The 19949-nt window shown below is 49.5% G+C and overlaps 1 protein-coding gene across 4 annotated transcripts in view; it reads left to right on the plus strand.

The window, feature by feature from the left end:
* The first annotated feature begins 565 nt into the window (after positions 1–565).
* rreb1a (ras responsive element binding protein 1a) overlaps positions 566–19949 on the plus strand; it is a 52933-nt gene continuing 33549 nt past the window's right edge. For all 4 annotated transcript variants that reach the window (XM_030756299.1, XM_030756296.1, XM_030756297.1 and 1 more), the window contains exon 1: positions 566–842. Coding sequence is in view for 3 of the 4 variants with exons in the window: in XM_030756296.1 (XP_030612156.1) it covers positions 803–842 (40 nt within the window). In the remaining variant the exon portion in view is untranslated. The remainder of the gene's footprint in view (positions 843–19949) is intronic.

Below are 19949 nucleotides of genomic sequence, written 5' to 3' on the forward strand. Positions count from 1 at the left end.
GAGAATCTGCAGAGGAGGAGCCAATGATAGCGACTCTGTGACTTTGAGATGAAACTCTGCGTGAAAACGTGAATATTTTGAGGACTAAAGTTGCTTAAAAGTGAGTATTTCTGCGCATTAAGGCAGAACTCCGCGGCGCAGATGAGTTGAAGTGCGGATCGGGAGACTTTGCGGATTCCTGAAGTTAGTTTCGGGCCTTTCAGGTGGGATCATTTCCTCCTCCATCACGCGTGTTGGTGCGGTAACGGCTGGAGTAAGTAATCCAGTAACGCCTGTCTGTGCGTAAAGACTGAGATGCTTGGTGGCCACGTCCCCTTGGAGACTGGAGACAACACGTGATGAGCTTTACTTATCAGGTTTAGTGAGAGAGCGTGCGCGAGCGAGGCAGAGACAGAGGGAGGAAGAGGAGGAGGGAGCTGGGAGCTGAGACACTTTAAAGTATTAAACATCTCCAAAGCGACATTTTCCTCCCCGCAACTCGAGTTTTTTCTTTCCTCCTCGGGAGGGAAGAGAGGAAGAGAAGCAGCAGCAGCACGGGAGGAGGAGGAGGTGGAGGAGGGGGAGGGGAGAGGAGGAGGAGGAGGGAGGAGGAGAAGCCGGAGTAAAGTTTGTCCAAGTTTGCACATCCCTTCGGAAACGCCATTTTGATTCCTCTCCTCTGCGGAGCAACTTTGCAGCCTCTCTCTCCCTTTCTTTTTTTTTCCCTTCATCACCTTCATCATCCCCGATCACCGCCGTTCATCTATCATCATCATCATCATCAGCCCCCACCACCACCATCATCATCATCATCCTCGCCACGATGTCTCGGCGCAAGCAGCCCAACCCCAACAAAGTGAAGCGTAAGTGTCCTTTTCGCCTCCATCGCTCGTTTTGTGCTCTCTGACTGTCTGCGCAGGCTTTCCTCGATGTTTGCGCCGCTCGGGGGGAACTTTGCGCCTGTTTGGGCTGTCGGGGGTGAAGTTTGAGCGGAGATGTGAGACGGTAAGGGTGGGTGATACTACTTTTCTCTCCTCTCCGGGCTGCTTCCTAGTTTGATGCGCATCCAAGCGGTGGAATTCAGTCGTGTGTGTGTGTGTGTCTCTTCCTCATTCAGCAACTTGTTGTTTTTCGACTTTTGGTGCAACTTTATCGCCCGTGTGCACGTTTAAGGCAGTTATTCGGCGGTTTTTGCCCCGCGGGAAGGGTGGCAGGCGGTGCGGGGAGGCGGGGGGGAGGTCAAAGTCTGCAGCTCGTAGCCGGAGTCGAGCATCCATATCTCGGGTGCACTTTGGTCGAAGCCTCGCGGCTAGTGGCCATGTGTAAAACTACCAGAGCGCTGCAAGCGAACAGCAACCGGCCGCGCTGCTTCCGGCGCGGCCTTTCAGTGTAAAACCACCTGTTGCTGCACACGGAGAAATGTGAGCGTTGTTTCAGGTTAGTGTGGAAGTGGTTCTCACTGCTGTGACCTCAGACTTGCATTTTTCAGCTAACGTATTCAAGTGTGGTTGAGTTTGCTGATGTTTCTCATTGTGACTGATGCTTTTCTCACCATGCCATGCAGTTAGTTAGTTTTATGGGCTTGTGAAGGTTGTGGTGTATACGTGTATAGGCGCACTCCTAGAGTGCCAGGTTTAATAGTAAAATTGTCCGTCTTATTGTGAAAGGTACATCATTTTTGTATTCATGTGTGTGAACGAAGCCACAAAAAGACATTTATTTATTTTAATGCAGACACGTGTCCCCCACAAGTGTGGGTGCGGGTTTAAATCTGCGGGCTTAATAAGCGTGAAGCCGCGCTTTTATTCTGACAGGGAGCATCGCTTCCGCACCTGTTCGCGCTAACGACTGCGAACTCGACGCCGCCGCGGTGACCTTGCCGAGACATATTTAGCCAGAAAGCGACCCCTGTTCATTTACAAACCGCCCCAACTCGGCGGCGAGGCGGCCGAAACCGGTGAGCCGCTCGGCCTGCGCCAGTTTTTGCGGCAGTTTGCCGACTTTTCGCCGCGTTTCCGAGACTTTTCCACCGTCTCTGGTTACGCGCAGCAGCAGGAGCATCGACGTGACGCCTGTTGCATCCACCTTCGCCTCCTCCTTCCCCCCTCCTTCTTAGTCTGTCTCTTTCTGTCTTTCGACATCATCCTCAGCTCCAACTTCCATTTTAACGTTACCCACCGAGCTGCCCCCCCACCCCCCGGCCCCTAAACGTCGACTCAGAACTTTTTCGCGGCGCAGCTAGCTGTTAGCCTCATGTTTTTTCCTCCTTTTCCGTGTTGGTACACGGCGGAGGATGCTGGCTGGTTAATAACTCCCATAATGCGGTTTACTGTGTCAAAGAGGCGCCGTTATCGGTGATCCGGGTCAATGATTGACGGGCGCAGGGTTGGAGGAGATGCAGCGATGGTTGGTGCTCCGTCTCAGGCGGAGCGGTTAGATAATGGTTGCTAGGGCTTTTCTCTGTCCGTCCATGTCGGCGCTGCGCCTCCACCTCTGCACCTCCCTGCGGAGGAACTTTGAGCTCCCTGAGGAGGCAGCGTGTCTCCGCCAGGAGCAGCCCTGGCTCCATCCAGCCTGTTAAACTTTAAGTTGCTGCACTTATTTGTGTGTTTTGGCTTTAATCCCTCCGCTGCGCCTTCAGCGTGTTTGTGTTGTTTTTGCTGTTTTCACACACGACAACGGTCCTGAAGAATAAATCCATTAAAATCTGCTTCTATCGGACTCTACTGGACTCTATCTGACTCTATCTGCAGTGACTCTGTGGTGACTTTATGGCTCCGTGCAGAGCCTCTGCTGTAACCTTTACTCCCTTTAAAACGTGTACCTGAACTCTCTGAGTGCCTTTTGTGTGTCTGTTGTGGCATGAACACAACCCAGAGCCTTTGTGTCCACAGTCGGTGGGGGGGGCGGGTCACTGTAATGTGGATTTGTTGTATGTTTGGTACCTTGTAGACTCACTGAGAACTCATTTTAAGCAGTACTGACTGACAGAGTCGCACACTTTAACCTGTTTGATGCCTTTTGTGTGTCTGTTTTGGCTTTCAGTGCGATCCCGTCATCGTCCACAGGTGGCCTTAAAGTGTTTGTTGTTTAGCACTTCAGGACTTTAAATCAATCCTCCTCATGCTGAGTAACAGTGGGTCTGTGGGGACTTTGTGATGTCACAGAGGGCTTTCACTCCCCTCACAGGATAAAAACGCAGTTTTACGCCAGTGTTAGCGATCTCTGCACAGGTATCACTGCTTCTTTGGCACATTTTGTCACCTGTCTCCAAACGTGTGGGTGCTTAGTGCCATAAGTGCTGTTTGTGTGTCACTGCCACACTCTGAAGTGGATTTATGGGCGTCTTTAGTGAGTTTGGCTCGTTTCAGGACCATTTAGGAATGTTGTGTTTCCATATTTGTCAAACAGGGCCTACGATGAGTTTAGTGGAGATAATTGTGACTTTACTTCTGTACTGATGATGTTTCGAGCTCTGAAAGTAAATTATGGTAATTTAGTAACACTTGACCTGAAACTGGTTTTATTTGCTACTGCTGTGCAGAAAGTCCTGATTTCCTCGGTGTTACCTGTAGAACTGCAGCGGTTCACTACACACAGGCGCACAGACACACACACACTCTTCTGGTTGCTCTCACAGAGCTTTAAAGCCTCCGGTGATGCTGATGCTTCAGACATTGTTGATCGGTGGATTAAAGGAACCTTTTTACCTGTAACTTTATTGAAAGTGTATTGATTAAACTGTGGATGAGCCACACGCTGCATGTTTGTGTGAGTCTGCTGTACTGTGACTGTGGTTTGTGGCGGTGTCCCCGTGGCGGCTTCGCTGCATGTGACCCTTCCAGTGTCAGACTCATGCTTAAAGCTGCTTCGTGGACACGGTGCATCCTCAGTGCTGAGCTTCGTGCTTTATTCTCTGTTAGATCACGTGGAAGCTTTCGTAGGATGAAGAGCCAAATATTCCCGCTGCGTTTGGTCCTCCTCTCCTCCTCTCCTGTGAAGAGGAGGAGGAGGAAGGATCCGGATGAGCAGTTAGCATTCCATTACGAAATTCAACACTGAGGCCGAGCTGGGCCCTTGGCGACAGGCGCTGATCTCTCACTGTTTCTCTCACGGACGGCTCTTCTTGCCGAGGGGAAATTTTAGCTCCCGGTTTGCAGGAGCGGCAGCAGCAGAGGCGGCGGTGTTTTTCAGATGGAGATGTGACGCTGGGGGGGTCAATCCAAACATCGAAGCGGGGGCTGCAGTGCTAAAAACGCTGCTCAGACTGATTCTGAGCAGCCTGATAGACTGTGCTGATCTTCTCCCTGTGATCAGCTCAGGAACAGTCGCAGACCTCGGGGTGTTTAGCCGAGTGTGGGAGAAGAATCTGAAAACTTCTACTTTTCCTTTCATGCTTAAAAATGTCCCCACAGCAGGCCGTGGGGGTTATCTCGGGGATATTGTGTTCTGGTCGGGGTTCACAGAAGAAGAGTCACGTCTGCGTCAGATCCTCGCCGTTCCTCGTCGGCGCTCTGAAGCTCGAGGCGGGGCAGAAAAACAGCGGCCATGTTTAATGATGGTGATGCTGGCCCGGTGTCCCGGGTCACCACCTTTGGCTTTACACTCACCTGGCAGGTGTTATAGCGCAGCCCCTCAGTTCATCCTCTGCCTCAATCTGATTGGCTGCCCTTCATAAGCAGCAGGTGGGTGGGGCTTTTGGGCCTGAGATGACCATATTAGGGCTATCCTCTCTCTGTGACATCACAGAGATCCAGATCCATCACAGAGGAGAAAAAACTGTTACTGGTACTGGAAGGTGGTGTTTATCGCAGCAGCTGCACTCACATAAATCACAAAATAAACACACAAATATTGTTTATCAACAAGATCAAACCTCACTGATTCATACAGTACAATAAACACTCTGTTAGCCTCCTTTTCTTCTTCTTCTGTGGTGGACAGTTTAAAATGCTGACAACCGATGATGTAGTCGATGATGTATCCCGCTTACACACACACACACACACACACACACACACAAAGAGTGTCTTGTGTTGGTGTGTGATGGTAGCCTCCGTTGTGAGTTCTTTTTTGCTTCACACAGACACACATGCACACACACACAGACACACACTCCCAGCCTGCAGTCATGTAAAGACATGATGCAGCATGAAGGAGTGAAACCAACTGACTGTGACTCCTCTTTATCTGCTCGTCATCACTGCTCTCAGCTCCTCGGCCTCTGATTGGTTCAGTGATGTCATTATTTCTAAATTATTGACCAATATTTAGGTTTTAATGGTTTTCTGGCCTGTTATTAATTAATGTTATTAATTAAGAAAAAAAATCTAGAATCTTTTAAAAGTTTTTAAAATAATTAGCAAACGTTTCTGAGGAAAAGTATTATCTGATATATATTTAATATTTATTTAAATGTTATGATAAGTTATCAGCAAACAGTAATACTAATGTAATATAGGATTCAGTGTTTCTGTTAAAGTAATAACATTTATTTTTACAGTGTAAAAAATGCATTAATTTATAGTTTATAAATAACTAGCTAAAGCTAAAACGCTACCTCAAAATAACTTCTTTTAAAAGTACAAAATAAAAGTTTGTATAACTCATGAATCTGCCAAAATAAATGTTTAAACCATTCATGTGTTAAACTACCATAATTCAATTTTTGTACGTTAAACTTAATTTGAAACAAAAACTGAAAATCCATGTAAGTAAACCTCGTGTGTGTGTGTGTGTGTGTGTGTGTGTGTGTGTGTGTGTGTGTGTGTGTGTGTGAGAGAGGAGTTAATGGGGAGTTTCAGAGGGACTTTTGTATTCACAGGAACAAAAGTGAAGCTAATTAATAGCTGCCGTCCTCCCTCTGAGACACCATTATCACCACTTTACACACACACACACACACACACACACACACACACACACACACACACACCACACACACCACACACACAGACACAGTCTATTGATTTCCTCTGTTTCTGTCTCATGATAATTGTGAGTAGTTAACAGTCAAAATGTTGATGCTGTGGCTGAGTGTCTCAGCCAATCAGAGCGCGGGTACAGTTAGGAGGAGGAGGTTACTGCACCTCCTTTCTTTCTTCTCCTCTGTGTGCCCACCTCTATTTATGGACTCGCCTTTTTTAGATAAGATTATGTTTCCTGACCCGCAGCAGGAGGAGGAGGTGAAGCAGAGAGTTTGGGGTCAAAGTTCACTCTGAAACTGGTCTGCTATCTGCTCCATTTCTGCACCTTTACAGTGGATTGATTAGCTTCACAATGAATCTTGAGTTAATCTGATTATCGCTGATCAATCAGCCGGTAAAGCAGAGCTGTTCACCTCCCTCTGACTCTTCAGTGACGAGCTCAGATGATGAGCTGATCGAGTGATGAGTCGATCAGCTGACAATCGGGTTCAGTTTGGTGATTAAAGGTTTCAGGCTCTCAGTGTGAGGACTGCAGTGACCTTCGTGACCTTCTGAAGCCTCAGAGGAGCTTCAGTGTGCTGCTGGATGTGACTCAGAAAGCCTCAAACACTTCAGAAGCTGGAGATGTTTGCCTCTGAACACTCCATTGATCATCTCAGGGCTTTCACAGTCACAGCGGTTGCTGCTTTGTGAAGCACGAGGAGGGCAGGTTGTGTTGGTTTTTGTTAGAATAACCGTGCTCGACTCTGATCAGCTCAGAGATGCTGCAGTCTGCAGCTGAGAGCTCCAGCTAACAACAGGAAGTCCGGTCAGTCGCAGGGAAAGCTCCCAGCTTCCTGTGGGCTCTCGCTCTTCATCAGGGTGGAGGTGTTGGCTCTTGTCTGGGTGGGGGAGGTTCCTGACAGTTTGGATGCAGACACAGAGGTGTGGAGAGGGGTGAGGGGTGGGGGAGGCAAACTCTGACACCTCCGGGTGGACCAAATGGCTCGCCCCTCCTCCTCCCACCCGAACTCATCTAGATGTTTTTACTTTGACAGTCTTGAGCCTGAGAGAGGGACTTCCTGTCCTTGTTCATAGAAAGCCTCCCTGATGCTGCAGCTCCTCTTCCTCAGAGAGCAGTTAGTGTTTCCACAGGAGGGTTCGGGGGGTGGAGGAAGAGGGCGTGGTGGCTGTAATGTGCTAATGTCGTCTTTTGTTTTCTCTCTGTGAATGAAAAAGGAACAAAAACCTGCTGAGCTCAGAGGGAACCCTTCAGGAACTCTGCTCGTTAATGGACTGGTTCCTGCTCTGAGAAAGACTTCCCTCAGCAGCTGCAGTCAGCCCGAGGGGCTGAGATACCCGTCTCTGTGCTGTTTCAGCTCTGCAGCCTTTGCTGCTCTGCCAGCTGTTGCAGATGTTTGTAGTTGGGGCATCTCATTTGAGTCCTTTTGCATCACCTTTTCTTAGATTGGCGTCTCTCGGTTGTCATTAAGTGTCTCACTTTAGCAGAGGCAGCAGGGATGTTTGTGGTACATCATAATAAAGATGTGTAACAGCTGTCACACCTGCTAAAGCCCTTCTGTGCTCATTTAGAGGTCACTCAGATTACTAAATGATTTAAATTTGGGCCCTCACTGCTGACAGGTTAAACACACCAACATCACCCCCGCCCCACAGCCCTGCGCCGTGGTTATTAGTTGGAGGTTTGATTCCCGGGAATCGCACACAGGAGCGGTTTAATGACAGCTTCCGGGCTACAACCTTCGTTTGGAAGTGTTTTACAGGAAAAGGTGTTGCAAAGATTCCTGGCTGTGAGTCAGTGTTTCTGGATGTCGCAGCGCCTGAAGGTGTGGACCTGAGTCATCAGCCGGCTTCATCGGTTCCACAGCAGACTCTAACCGCTGCGCGCCTTTAATGGATGCTGTACCTCTGTGTGTGTACACCTGTCGCCTGGCTGACGAGCTCATTTATTTCCTTGTATTTAAATGTGAACACGGATGTTATCAGAAAGCTTTTTCCACAGTGATACAAAGAATAAAGTCAGTTTTGAGGCGTTCGGTCCGACGTTTCCTCAGATCTGAGTCGGTGCTCACAGTTTCCTGTTCTATACGAATGAGTCCAAACTCATTTTAACGCCTTCATTCCTGAATCGGCTTCATTTGGAGTCATCGATCAGCTGCTGATCATAAGCTGATTAATCACTGTGTGAAGCCTGAACACTGAGAGGCGAGCAGAGGATGGCTGTCATTCGAGATGTGGGATGAATAGCACTAAAGTAGGACACACACACACACACACACACACGCAGAGTTTAGTATGTCGTTTGATGGCCTCCTCCCATTGGAGTGTGTGTCAGTGGGATTGGTATCTCTCACGCACACACGCACATTGCTGGGTTTAAATTTAGGTGAGCTGCAGCCACCTTACACACACACACACACACACACACACACACACACACACACACACACACACACACACTGGTGCACCTATCTTTGTGGGGACCAGGTTAACACCATTTTAACGGGACGTCTAATTGTTTATACTGGAGTCTGATTCTAGGCTGAACCCTGAAACCAGGCCTGGACCCTCAAACAGCCCTCTGAAGGAGTGTGTCCGCTCACACACACACACACACAGACCACATCTTTATTTAGCAGTGGACGCACTAAAGTTAGCCTGAGTCAATATTACTGCTGTCTGCGTTTAGCTGCTGTCAGCTGGTTCACATGAAGAAGGCTGATTGTTGCTCCCATCAGTGTTATTAAAATCATTTCCAGTCCGATCAGTGGGAATTATCATTCTTTAAACATTCCTCATCCTTCCTGCTCAGAGTTTACTTCATGCTGTCAGACTAAAAATCAGCTTTAATTGTTTTTTTAATTGACTGCATGAAATGTTCAAATGCAGTAAAATAAATGGGACATTTGAAAAGTGGAGTTTCAGTTAAAAAGGGTTCCACGAGAACGCAGGAATGAACGTTCCTGAATAGTTTTGTGGATGTGAGGAGCACCGTGCTGGACTTTACCCTGTCAGAGGAGTGAAGCTGTGATCCGAGCGGATGGGTAGGAACTCGTGTGTGTTTCTCTTCTTCTTCCTCACTGATGTTGTGTAACTGTTTGGAGGCGACAGGCCCTCAGGCGTGTTTTTGGTCACCTGTGCAGGTTTTTAGCCTTCCTGGTTAAACGCGAGTTTCTGCTGTGAGTGTAAAGGTTGGGTAGACGGGGGAGACTGCAGCATGGCGCTGGGCTGAAGGCCTTTTCCCTCCTCGCTGTCATCTGTTTTTGAGAGCTGCTGAAAGTTTCCTGGAAGCTCAGCAGAAGATGAACAACATCTCTGACGGTTACATAACGCTGCCTCTCTGATAATAAAGGCTCCACATGGACCAACTCACACAGAAAGAGGGGAGCTATTGTTTCTGCACTTCCTCCATCTCCTCCTCTGCTCTCCTGATGAGAGGCTGCTTCACTTCCTGTTAACCCTTCTCCTCCTGCTCCTCCTCTGAGGGACGTTTGCTGTAGGTTAGCATCTGAAAACTTAACGTGTGTGCAGTGTTAAAAGGCTCGTCCTCTGACACGGTGTGGTGTTGCCGTGAAGCCCGTCCTTCAAGTTTTCGTTCGAGTTAAAGCAGCTGATGAGCCGTCAGCAGCTGCTGTTTGCAGGGAACAAGAATCGCAGCAGCAACAGTCAATGGAGCACTGCAACAAACCTAAAGCGATGGCTGGCTCCAGAAATACACAGATCTGCTCCTCGCTTTGCATTTTGGGATATTTTCTGGTCTGAAGGATGCTGAATTAGCTGTTAGCAGCTGTGGTTTGTAATCTCACTTCCAGGCAGGATGGTGCTTCTCTGTGTTCCTCAGCAGCTCCATGGATGGAGGTGTGAGGACCTCAGAGTGTTACCCTGTAAATGTGTGTGTGTGTCCTCCAAACACGGCCGGCAGGCTCTGAGACATAAAATCATAAAAGTCCAGATAAGCTTCTGTGAGCATCCTCCTCCTCCTCCTCTTCCCCCCTCTTTCATCTGCTCAGCCCCCCCTGCACCACCACCACCCTCCTCACCCTCCTCACCCTCCTCCCGCCATCCGCTGTCACATTCTTTCACAGTCGAGGCGCTCGGACTTTGGACTCGCAGTAAATACGGCTTTATTTGCCATGAACAGGGTGAAGGTGGCTCTGAGTGTGTGCGTGCCTGTGTGTGCGTGTGTGTATCAGTCATCACACACACACACACACACACACACTGCCATGGAGTGGTAGTTAGCTCCACAAGCTGCTTATCAGCAAGACGCTCTCACCACACCCACACACACACACACACACACACACACACACACACACACACACACACACACACACACACACACTCGCTCAGAGCTGTTGGCATCCCATATAACAGGTCTGTCCTCCACCCCTCCTCCATCCATCCATCAGCTCAGCACACCTTCACTGTGAAGCAGCTCCGTCCTGCAGTCTCACCAAAATAAAAGCATGTTTCCACCAGATCAACTGAATAAAACAAAATGAAGAAACAGGAAGGACTCACTGCTCTTCAAAGTAAAGTTGAGAGGAAGTGATGGGACCCAAACTTTTAGCAGCGATGAGTGTTTGAGTCCTGTGTGGGAGGCAGGAGCTGCCTGCGTGTTTAAATGGAGTCTGAGGCTGCAGGAAGGTCACATCTCATTTTGTATAAAGGAAGTCATGTGATCTGCTGGAGAGCACGTGTGCGTTTGAGGAACCTGTGACATTTCTCTGTTATGAGAGAGTTTCATTATCACAGGATCAGACCTGTGTTACAGGGAGGGCCCGGTCCTTCACTGATGCTGCTGATGGTGCCCTCTCAGGGTCACTTCACTATCAGAAGTTTGTCTCAGTGTGAATTTCAGCCATAACAAAGTTAAACTCAGCAGTGCCTGATGTGGCCTTACAGCTGTGCTGCTCTGCGGTGACAAACATTTACAGACCTGTGGGATTTGGACCTTTAGTGGCTTTGAAGCCCAGGTATGTAAAACGAGCCCTGTGGGTATGGGAGGAAGAGCGCGTCGCCCTGTGTAAAGTCACAGGGAGGGTTGACCCTCTGCTCCGTGTGAAGCAGCCATGATGGGCTCTGCAGGCTGGGGAGGAAGGGGTTAACTGATGCAAGCTGCAGCCACAGACTCCCTCTCTCTCTCTCTCTGTGCTCTCTGCTGCTCGCTCGCCCTCCTCCCCCCGCTCACCTTTTCTTGCTGACTAAACAGTTTTGTCAGCTGGCTGCTGCTGAGGATTGAGAGGGAGGAGGAGGAGGAGGAGGAGGAGGAGGAGCATGCAAATAGCCATGGCGGTTAAATCAACAAAGGTAGATTGAGTTTTAACCGCAATCACTACCCACTACACTTCAGGAGTGTGTGTGCGCGTGTGTGTGTGCGCGCGCGCGTGTGTGTGTGTGTGTGTGTGTGTGTGTGTGTGTGTGTGTGTGTGTGTGTGTGTGAAATGCTCGTTTAGCTGTAGTGTGGGGACCAGTGTTGTAGTCACACCGAGTGAGGTCCTGAGGGTCAGTTTCAGGGTTCAGGTTTAGCGGTGACTCATGTTCGAATGAGAGCTCCATCCATCCTTTGTTTCCTCTCCTTCTTTCTTCCTGGTCCTCCTTCCTTTCCTTGATTGCTAGCATGGTTATTGCACCTTGTTTCCTTGCCTTCCCTCCTTGTTTGTCTCTTTTCTGTGCTTGTTTATTTCCTTGTTTTCACTTTATTGGTGATTTCTCTCCTCGGTTTGTCTCCTTATCCTCTTATCTTTGTTTCCTTCCTGCCTTCATTTTCACTTTGTGTCCTTGTTTTGCCTCTTGTCCTTGTCCCCTGTTCTTGTGTCCACCCTTCCTTTGTTTCCATGTTTCCTCTGTTTTCTCCTTTTTTCTTCTTTGTATTTCTTTCCCATGCTTCCTGGTTTTCTGTCCCCTGTTTCTTCTTGTTTCCTTTCCTGTTTCTTGTCCTTGTTCTGTTGATCCCTTCTTCATGTTGCTCTCTGTCCATATTTCGTTGTTTCCATCCCCCTCACCTTGTTTCCTCTCAATGCTTCCTCGCTTCTTTTGGTCCCTTTTGTTGTTTTTCCTTGTTATCTACCCTCTTTTCTCATTGTTTTACCCTTTTATTCTTCTCGGTTGTTTCCTTCCGTCCACTCTTCTTCCTCCCTCCTGGTTTCCTACCTTCGCTCCCTCCTTGTTTATTTTCTGTCCTTTCCTTTATTTGTTGCCTCCTCTGTTGTCTTTCTAGTTTTCATTCTTTCCCCCTTCCTTCCCTTCCTTGTTTCCTCCCCTTATGTTCGCTTTCCCCTTGCCTCCTCGGCTCAGTCTTTCTGTGTGTCGAGCTCCTCCTGCAGATGTTGTGGGCTGAAGCAGCTGTTTGGTTTCAGTTGTTGAGCTGCACAGTCTCTGTGTGTGTGTGTGTGTGTGTGTGTGTGTGTGTGTGTGTGTGTGTGTGTGTGTGTGTGTGTGTGTGTGTGTGTGTGTTGTTGTTGTTTTTCGTGTGAATGAATTCAGAGCCGGCCTCCATAATCCCGTTAATCTGACTGTTAGCTGTAATCTGACTCATACACACACACACTGCATGCAGGTAGGCAGGAGTGCACACACACAGGCTCCTCCCTTCTCTGAACAGGTACCACTGTTTGCTCTGTAAACACAGGACACGCCTCGTTGCCATGGCAACTACAGCACCGACATGCCCCCACACTTCTTTGTTTTTTTGGGCACATAAAGGTGACGTCCATGTTTACCTGCACGTGTGGGTGATGGAGGAGGAGGAGGTGTGGTTTCCTCCCCTCCTCGTTTCCTCTCCTTGCATCCTCCCTGTTTGTCCTGATCATCCCTGCTGCTCTCACGTTTTTGTCACCGTCACAGACAATAAAGTTTTATTTGAATGTTGCTGGTGTTGGGATCACAGACTGTATATAAAAGAAGGACAGCGTGCCTGGGTCTGAGAAGGGGAGGAGCTTCAGAGCTAGTGATGTCCAGTAGGGGGCGACGGATTAGAAAATGGCTTTAACGGATTCAGAGTTTCCTGATGAGTGTCAGTGGCTGCTTTAGAGGCTTCCTGAATAACCTCCATGTTTGTTTTATATAGGGCGGTGATTATGGGATGGCAGCCTGAGTTTCCTGGACTGTGGTTACAGGTGGATGATGCCACGGTGCTTCATCAGAGGTGGAGTTTCTAGTCTAAAAATAAATAAACTGGATATTGAACAGCTGATGATCCGACCATGTTCTTATCCCATTCAGACTCACAGGGGGTGGAGCCTATCCCAGCTGTCACATGCTCACCTGTCCTAATCCACAAAGATAGTTGTTTTTCAGTTTTCTGGCCCGTTATTAAAGAGTAATTTTTTCTGTCATTTTTCACAATAAAATGGAGAAAAGGGGCCTAATGTAACAACTTCCTGTTTCTGAGTCACATCAGGTTGTCTCCATCATGCTTTCTCTTCTCCTCCTCCTTCTTCTTCTCTGCTGCTATTCTTAGTCATCTTTCTCTTTATTCCAGTGCTTTTATTTTGAAGTGCTGGTGACCGAGGAGGCTGCTGGCTAATTATTGTGTATTTAGTGTTACTGATGACACACACGTTTGTGTTGATGCAGTCATTTGGAGGACAGGGACTGTGTGTGTGTGTGTGTGTGTGTGTGTGTGTGTGTGTGTGTGTGTGTGTGTGTGTGCGCGTGCTCTCAGGTGTGAATCGGGGGTTGTGGCAGTAGGTGTGCCCACCAGGCTCCTTTCAGCTCTCAGAGCAGAATAACAATAAACCCTCCCATGGGAAAGAAGCTCTGGTGGGAGACACACACACACCTGTGTGTGTGTGTGTGTGTGTGTGTGTGTTGCCCCTCAGGCAGACACACAAAAGGTCCCAGAGTCTTTTCACTCAGCTGAAACCTGGTCTTCATCAGCACCACACCCTGCGCACACACAGACACGCACACACGCAGACAGGATGGAGTTTTTCTTCTTCTTTGTTGTTCGACTGTTTCCCATCCTTGTGTCCTCTCCTCTCTCCCTTTTCTCCTTTGCCTCCTTTCCTGTGTCCTCCTCCTCATTCCTCTTCCTTCGAGCCTTTCTGGATGCTCACTGGTTTCCTCCAAAGAGGAAAAACGTCACAAAAACATCAAAGTTTGTAAAGTAAAATCTGAGGAGCATGGGTTTAACATGTAAACACACTTCAGGGCTGCTGTGTGTGTGTGTGTGTGTGTGTGTGTGTGTGTGTGTGTGTGTGTGTGTGTGTGTGTGTGTGTGTGTGTGTGTGTTGCCTTCAGGCCTCGCTGCGTGCTCTAACAGGCCAAAGCCGGTTAGAGCTGTGAGCAGAGACTCGTCCTGTATTTCAGGTGCTGACAGAGCGCTGAGAGCACTCACCTGTGTGGAGATGAGGAGTCAGAGCTCCTGCTGCTGTGACTCCTGCAGGAGTCTGACACACTGTGAGGCTGCTCTTCTTCCTCGCATCACAGCAGCCTGAACATTAGTAACTAACTTTGGAGTCACAGAAAACCAAGAAAAGTTTATTTTTGCCCAGACTGTTACTGTAACTGTTTTATCTGCTGTGGAAAGTCAACAATGAGCCAAAGCAGCCTTTAGACCTTTGAGCTGAGCTTTCTGAAGAGCAGCTCTTCTCTTTGTAGACCAAAGTGTTCCTTTCATGTGAACAGCTTAAAGCAGCTCTGTCAGGTCTGCTGCCATTCTTCTCTTTTCTTCCTTTAAACGAAGCCACTTCTGCCCAACGAGGGGCTTTTCTCTCCACCTTCAGCTCTGCAGACACACTTCAGGGTCCTTCCAGGCTCAGGACGCACCCATCAGGCTGAACGGCTCCTCACAGGCACAACCTGTTTGACCTTTTGTTACAGAAATCACTGAGATAGCAGTTATCTTGCAGTGCAAGGAACAGAAACAGACTTCGGGTGTAGTTACAGGTACTGTGAAAGCCCAGAGCGCAGAACGAATCCAGTTTAAAAGAACTTCTTCAGAGGGTTGAAGGTCAGCAGCAACAATCCTCAAAGCTTCTCTTATGGAGGCTCCAGGAGGACATGAAGAACAATAGAGTTTAAAGAAATACCAGCAACCACGTGCACACCAATAAGCAGCACGGTGTGATACATGTGGACCTGCTGCAGGTGAAAACAACCAGACCCGAGTTCAGACGTTGATCTTTGTGACTGTGCAGAGAATTTACCTCACAGTGCAGCGAGCACGCGTGCAGGCAGGACAGGAACGAGGGTCCGGCCAACGGGCCGAGAACTGAGACCGCTTTTCCACCGACGGGGTTCTGGTGCCGGTGCCAGTATTTGAACCATTCAGCGTTTTTTCCACCACAAACGCACTCGGTGCTCAGCCAAAAAACGGGTTGAACTCGGGCCCCGCAAGCTAGCTGGTCTGGAACCAAGAACACGTGATGAAAGCAGCAGAAGGGCGTGACTCTGCCGTCTCAACATAAAGTTTTCTACCGCTATTTCACTGCATGGTGTGTATTACAGGAGATTTTCAGGGCTGTGAATTAGGTTGGGCTCTAAGGCTGAACTTGCTGCTTTGTATCAGTTCATATCACAGATAAAAGGACACAAAGTGCGTACTTGTCGTCTTGCTCTAATCTCTGTCTGTGTTTCCCTCTGTGCTGCACACAGATGCTGCAGTAGTTTGGTTTGGACCCTAAAACGTATCTGCAGCACAGAAAGAGGAGCGTGTTCTCCCACGTTTGTGCGTTTCGGCTTCGTGTCCAGACGAGGACCCGCCCACGCTCATATGTAAAGGAGCGGTTCACAGAAACGAGGTGGGAACGCGGGCCCGTTCTTAAGCGTCTCGCCGGTTCATTGGAACCAGCACCAGCACCGGCTCCTCGGTGGTGGAAACGCGGTATGGGAGGACAGAGGTGGAGCATTGCCATCGGGAGGGGTAAAACCATCACACATGACCAAAGACTGACACCATCCACCACAGAGGAGTCTGATATGAACATCCACCCCCGCAACAGGAAATGCTCTCAGGCCTCCACATCTGTCCATCATCACTTAGAGGCTGACTGTCATCTGAAAACAACACAAAACAACCACAAACACACACTCATTTATCAAAGCCTGCATGGTCAGCAGGTCTCCTGATCCTGATCCTGATCCTGATCCTGATCCAGATCCTGATCCTGATCCAGATCCAGATCCAGATCCAGATCCAGAGGCAGGCCGTGATGATGAAGACGAGCCTCTCTGAGCACAGGGAGAACAGCAGAGGACTCTGTTATGGATGTGGCCAGCTGTGTGTGTGTGTGTGTGTGTGTGTGTGTGTGTGTGTGTGTGTGTGTGTGTGTGTGTGTGTGTGTCCTCCCACTCCTCTGACACACACCAGTTTCTGTCAGCCTGCAAATATGTGGACTCTGTGTGTGTGTTTGCATATTTTACTCACACACACGCAACACTCCCAGTTGTGTTAGCAGGCTGTGTGTGTGTGTGTGTGTGTGTGTGTGTGTGTGTGTGTGTGTGTGTGTGTGTGTGTGTGTGCCAGCTGCTTTTTGTGTGTGCGCGCACAATGAATGTGTCGCTTGTTGAGCAGAGAGACAACTGCTGGACGTTGGAGGAGGAGGAGGAGGAGGAGGAAGGGTCTCTGTGGAGATGGAGAGACTGAGGAGGAGGAGGAGCACAAAAGTGATGAAGAGATTTGAGAAATGTAGAAAAGGAGCGTTTTAGAGGAGATGAAGGCTCGGAGGAGGAGGAGGAGGAACGATGCGTTAATGTGTGTCAGGGTCAGATTAGTTTAGCCTAACATTAAAGCTGAGCGGAGGGCAAAGGTCACAGAGACTCCACCAGGATCCTGAAGGACTTTCACTTGTTTCAGCCTGTCAGTGACATCAGTGTGAGACACAACAGGACGCACAGCAACAGCTCCACAGAAAGGTGAAGACCCAGAGCCGCAGAACAGCCATGGATGCAAAACGTTTGATTAAAACCCCAAAATGCCCTGAAGTGAACACAACACGACGCAGCAGAAAGTGTGCACAATGACAGCAACACCCCACAACATTATGCAAATTAACCTGACAGGTGAGCCGGAGTGACGGAGGACACGTCCGATGACGGCACCGCACCACACCTGTGCGACGCCGCCGTGCCTAATAAACTGGACTCTGAATGACGACGAGTCCTGCTGCAGGGGCGCCTGCAAACATCTGCTCACCGCCGTCTCAATGAAGACGCCGCGGCACAAATGTTTGGCTCAAAGTGTGGAGAGCTGGCAGGTTGGCATCTGCTGACTCCTCCCTGCTCGCGCACACACACACACACACACATACCCGCACACGCACACACACATAGCTCGGCCAGGTTAGCATCTGTTAGCGTGGTGTGAATGAATGGAGGTCTCACAGAGGAGAGAGCAGAGGTCGCTGGCTGTCTCTGACACCTGTTAGTGTGTGTGTGTGTGTGTGTGTGTGTGTGACAGCTGCTCAGCACACTCACAAGGACCCTCTCTTGCCCTCCACCCCCACCCCCACCCCCACGTCTGTAATTACAGAAGAAAGGTGGAGGAGTAAAATGAAAGTCCAGGAGGGTCTGGTTTGTGTGTTCGGGTTAAAAACATGAAGCAGCTGCACATACACAAACACTGAACATCCATCAGCAGTTATCTCACAGTAAGGTGTGTGTGTGTGTGTGTGTGTGTGTGTGTGGGAGGCTGCTGTGAAGTAAAATAAGGTGCAAACCTGTGAAATGACTCAAACTAGTTTTTAATTTTCAAACTGGGAAAAAATGATGCGTAAAACAAAAATATGGTGAAAATGAAGGAAACTGAGATTCAGATGATGCAAAAATGAAAGAGACAAAAACAGACACAGCTGCAGAAATCGTGTTTAAAGAATGAACGTAAAGAGACACAAAACGCTGAGTGAGATACAAAGTGTCAAAATGAAGCAACAGCTAAAAACCACGAGCTGTAAACCAGAGAAACAGTGAAGATCCAGATCTACAACTCAAACACGAGAAACACTGTAACAGACACAGGAGTCAGGAGGAGGAGCCGGGTGGAGGAGTCAGGAGGAGGAGCCGGGCGGAGGAGCCGGGTGGAGGAGTCAGAAGGAGGAGCCGGGTGGAGGAGTCAGGAGGAGGAGCCGGGTGGAGGAGTCAGGAGGAGGAGCCGGGTGGAGGAGCCGGGTGGAGGAGTCAGGAGGAGGAGCCGGGTGGAGGAGCCGGGTGGAGGAGTCAGGAGGAGGAGCCGGGTGGAGGAGCCGGGCGGGGGAGCCGGGTGGAGGAGTCAGGAGGAGGAGTCAGGAGGAGGAGCAGAGCTGCATCAAAGGCGTCAGAGCGGCTGCAGGAGGAAGAGCAGCAGTTCCAGCTGGACTCTGGATGAGGAAAGATGCTTTGTGCTCCTCATCAGGAGTCAGCTGACGCCTTTCTCCTCGTTCCCGTGCCGGCGCTCGGATACAGGAAGTAATACTGCAGCGTCATGATGGGCAGGCGCGGCGCGGTTTGAGCTCGGGTTCCATCACGCTCTCACAGGCAGACATGTTGAAGCTCAAAGTTAACCAGTAACCGCATGTACTGACTCATCTGAGGAGATAAGGATGCACAGAGGGAGAGGAGGGTGGAGGTGGCCTTGAGGCGGCAGCAGCAGCCTATCCGCTGTCAGGTTACACGGAGGGTGGTGGGCCAGCGGCCAATCAGGGCGCAGTGATTCTTCCCGAGCCTGTGCAGGATGAGCAGCGGCTCGTCTGGTCTGACTGGATTCTCTCTCCCTCCCTCTGAGACGCTCACTTCTTTCTTGGGTTCTCCTTCTTCTTTTCTCACTTCCTGTTTCAGACGGCGATCGCTCCTCCACGCCCCCTGCATCCCCTCTCTCTCTCCTGAGTCTCGCTCGACCCGCTCCATCCCGCCGTACGAGCGCGGTTGTGAAACACTTTGATGAAACGCCCCGTTTCCTCTGAAAGAGCGAAAAGAGTGACACATGAGGAAATCCTCCCAAAGCAAATAAGAGCAGAGTGGAGCCTGTCCGCAGGCCCCGGGCCTCACAACCACGAGAACGCTGCTGACCCTCAGGCCTCTGCACGGGAACAGGCTCCACCCTGAGACAGGCGGAGGATGGCAGGCTGAGAGAAGCGAGGACGGGGGCTGCTGTTCAAGATGAGACAGGAAGAGACTCTCAAACAACCAAAGCACCACACAAAGTGAGACAAAAACAGCCTGACACACAACAAGACATCAAAGTGAGACGAACTGGACATAAAAACACGATGACAAAATAACAAAACTCACACAGACTCACACAGAAACTACAGACATGACAAAAGGCTGAAAATGACTCAGAACAGCCAAAAACTGATGTCAAATAAAACCGGAGAAACTGGAGCCCCTGCTGTGCTTTATGGTGGAAGAAGCAGTGACTGTAACTGCAGGAGAGCCGTCAGGTTTACTCACACAGGTTTAGGTCAGTGCATGGGAAACAAATTCAGCTTTCTTAATGTTCCCAAATGTGAGCGCTCAGGCTCTCAGCAACTGCTCTCCCTTCGTTTAATCCCCCCTTTCTCCGTGCAGGTTTCTGCCTCTCAGGTGTTCCTCCTCCTCTCTCGCCTCCCTCTGCACTTGTCCATGCCTGTCACCCGTCAGCCGAGCGGCATTCTTCAGCGCTCGCATTCCTCGTCCTGCTCGGCGAGTTATTTTTACCATCAGAGTGTATTACAGGGCCCCGCTCTGCCGCTGGCCTGAAGGCATCATCATCAAACTCCTCCTCGGGTCGTGTTGTTGTCACCGCTCACATTCTGTCCCAGTCAGCCCGGCTACTCTGTAACTAACAACGCACAGCAGGCCGCTCTGAGCACTCGCTGATCAGCTTTAACGCCATTGTTATAGATTCATACTTGTAACTGAGTAACTGAAGGCTGTTCAGAGCTGTTCGGGTGGATAGGCTGATGTGGGCTCAGTGCTATACCAAGAAAACAGCTTCTGGCCACAGCAGCTGAAGATGGACAGATGGATGAAGACTTTTAAATTCACACAGCAGCAAAACCTGTTCTGAAAATCAAGCCTGAAGCACATTAGCATGACTCATCAAAGCCCAGGAGATACCAGTGCGAACCTGCCAAACGA

The sequence above is a fragment of the Archocentrus centrarchus genome, chromosome 20 (genome assembly GCF_007364275.1).
Source record: "Archocentrus centrarchus isolate MPI-CPG fArcCen1 chromosome 20, fArcCen1, whole genome shotgun sequence".
Classification (NCBI taxonomy): domain Eukaryota; kingdom Metazoa; phylum Chordata; class Actinopteri; order Cichliformes; family Cichlidae; genus Archocentrus; species Archocentrus centrarchus.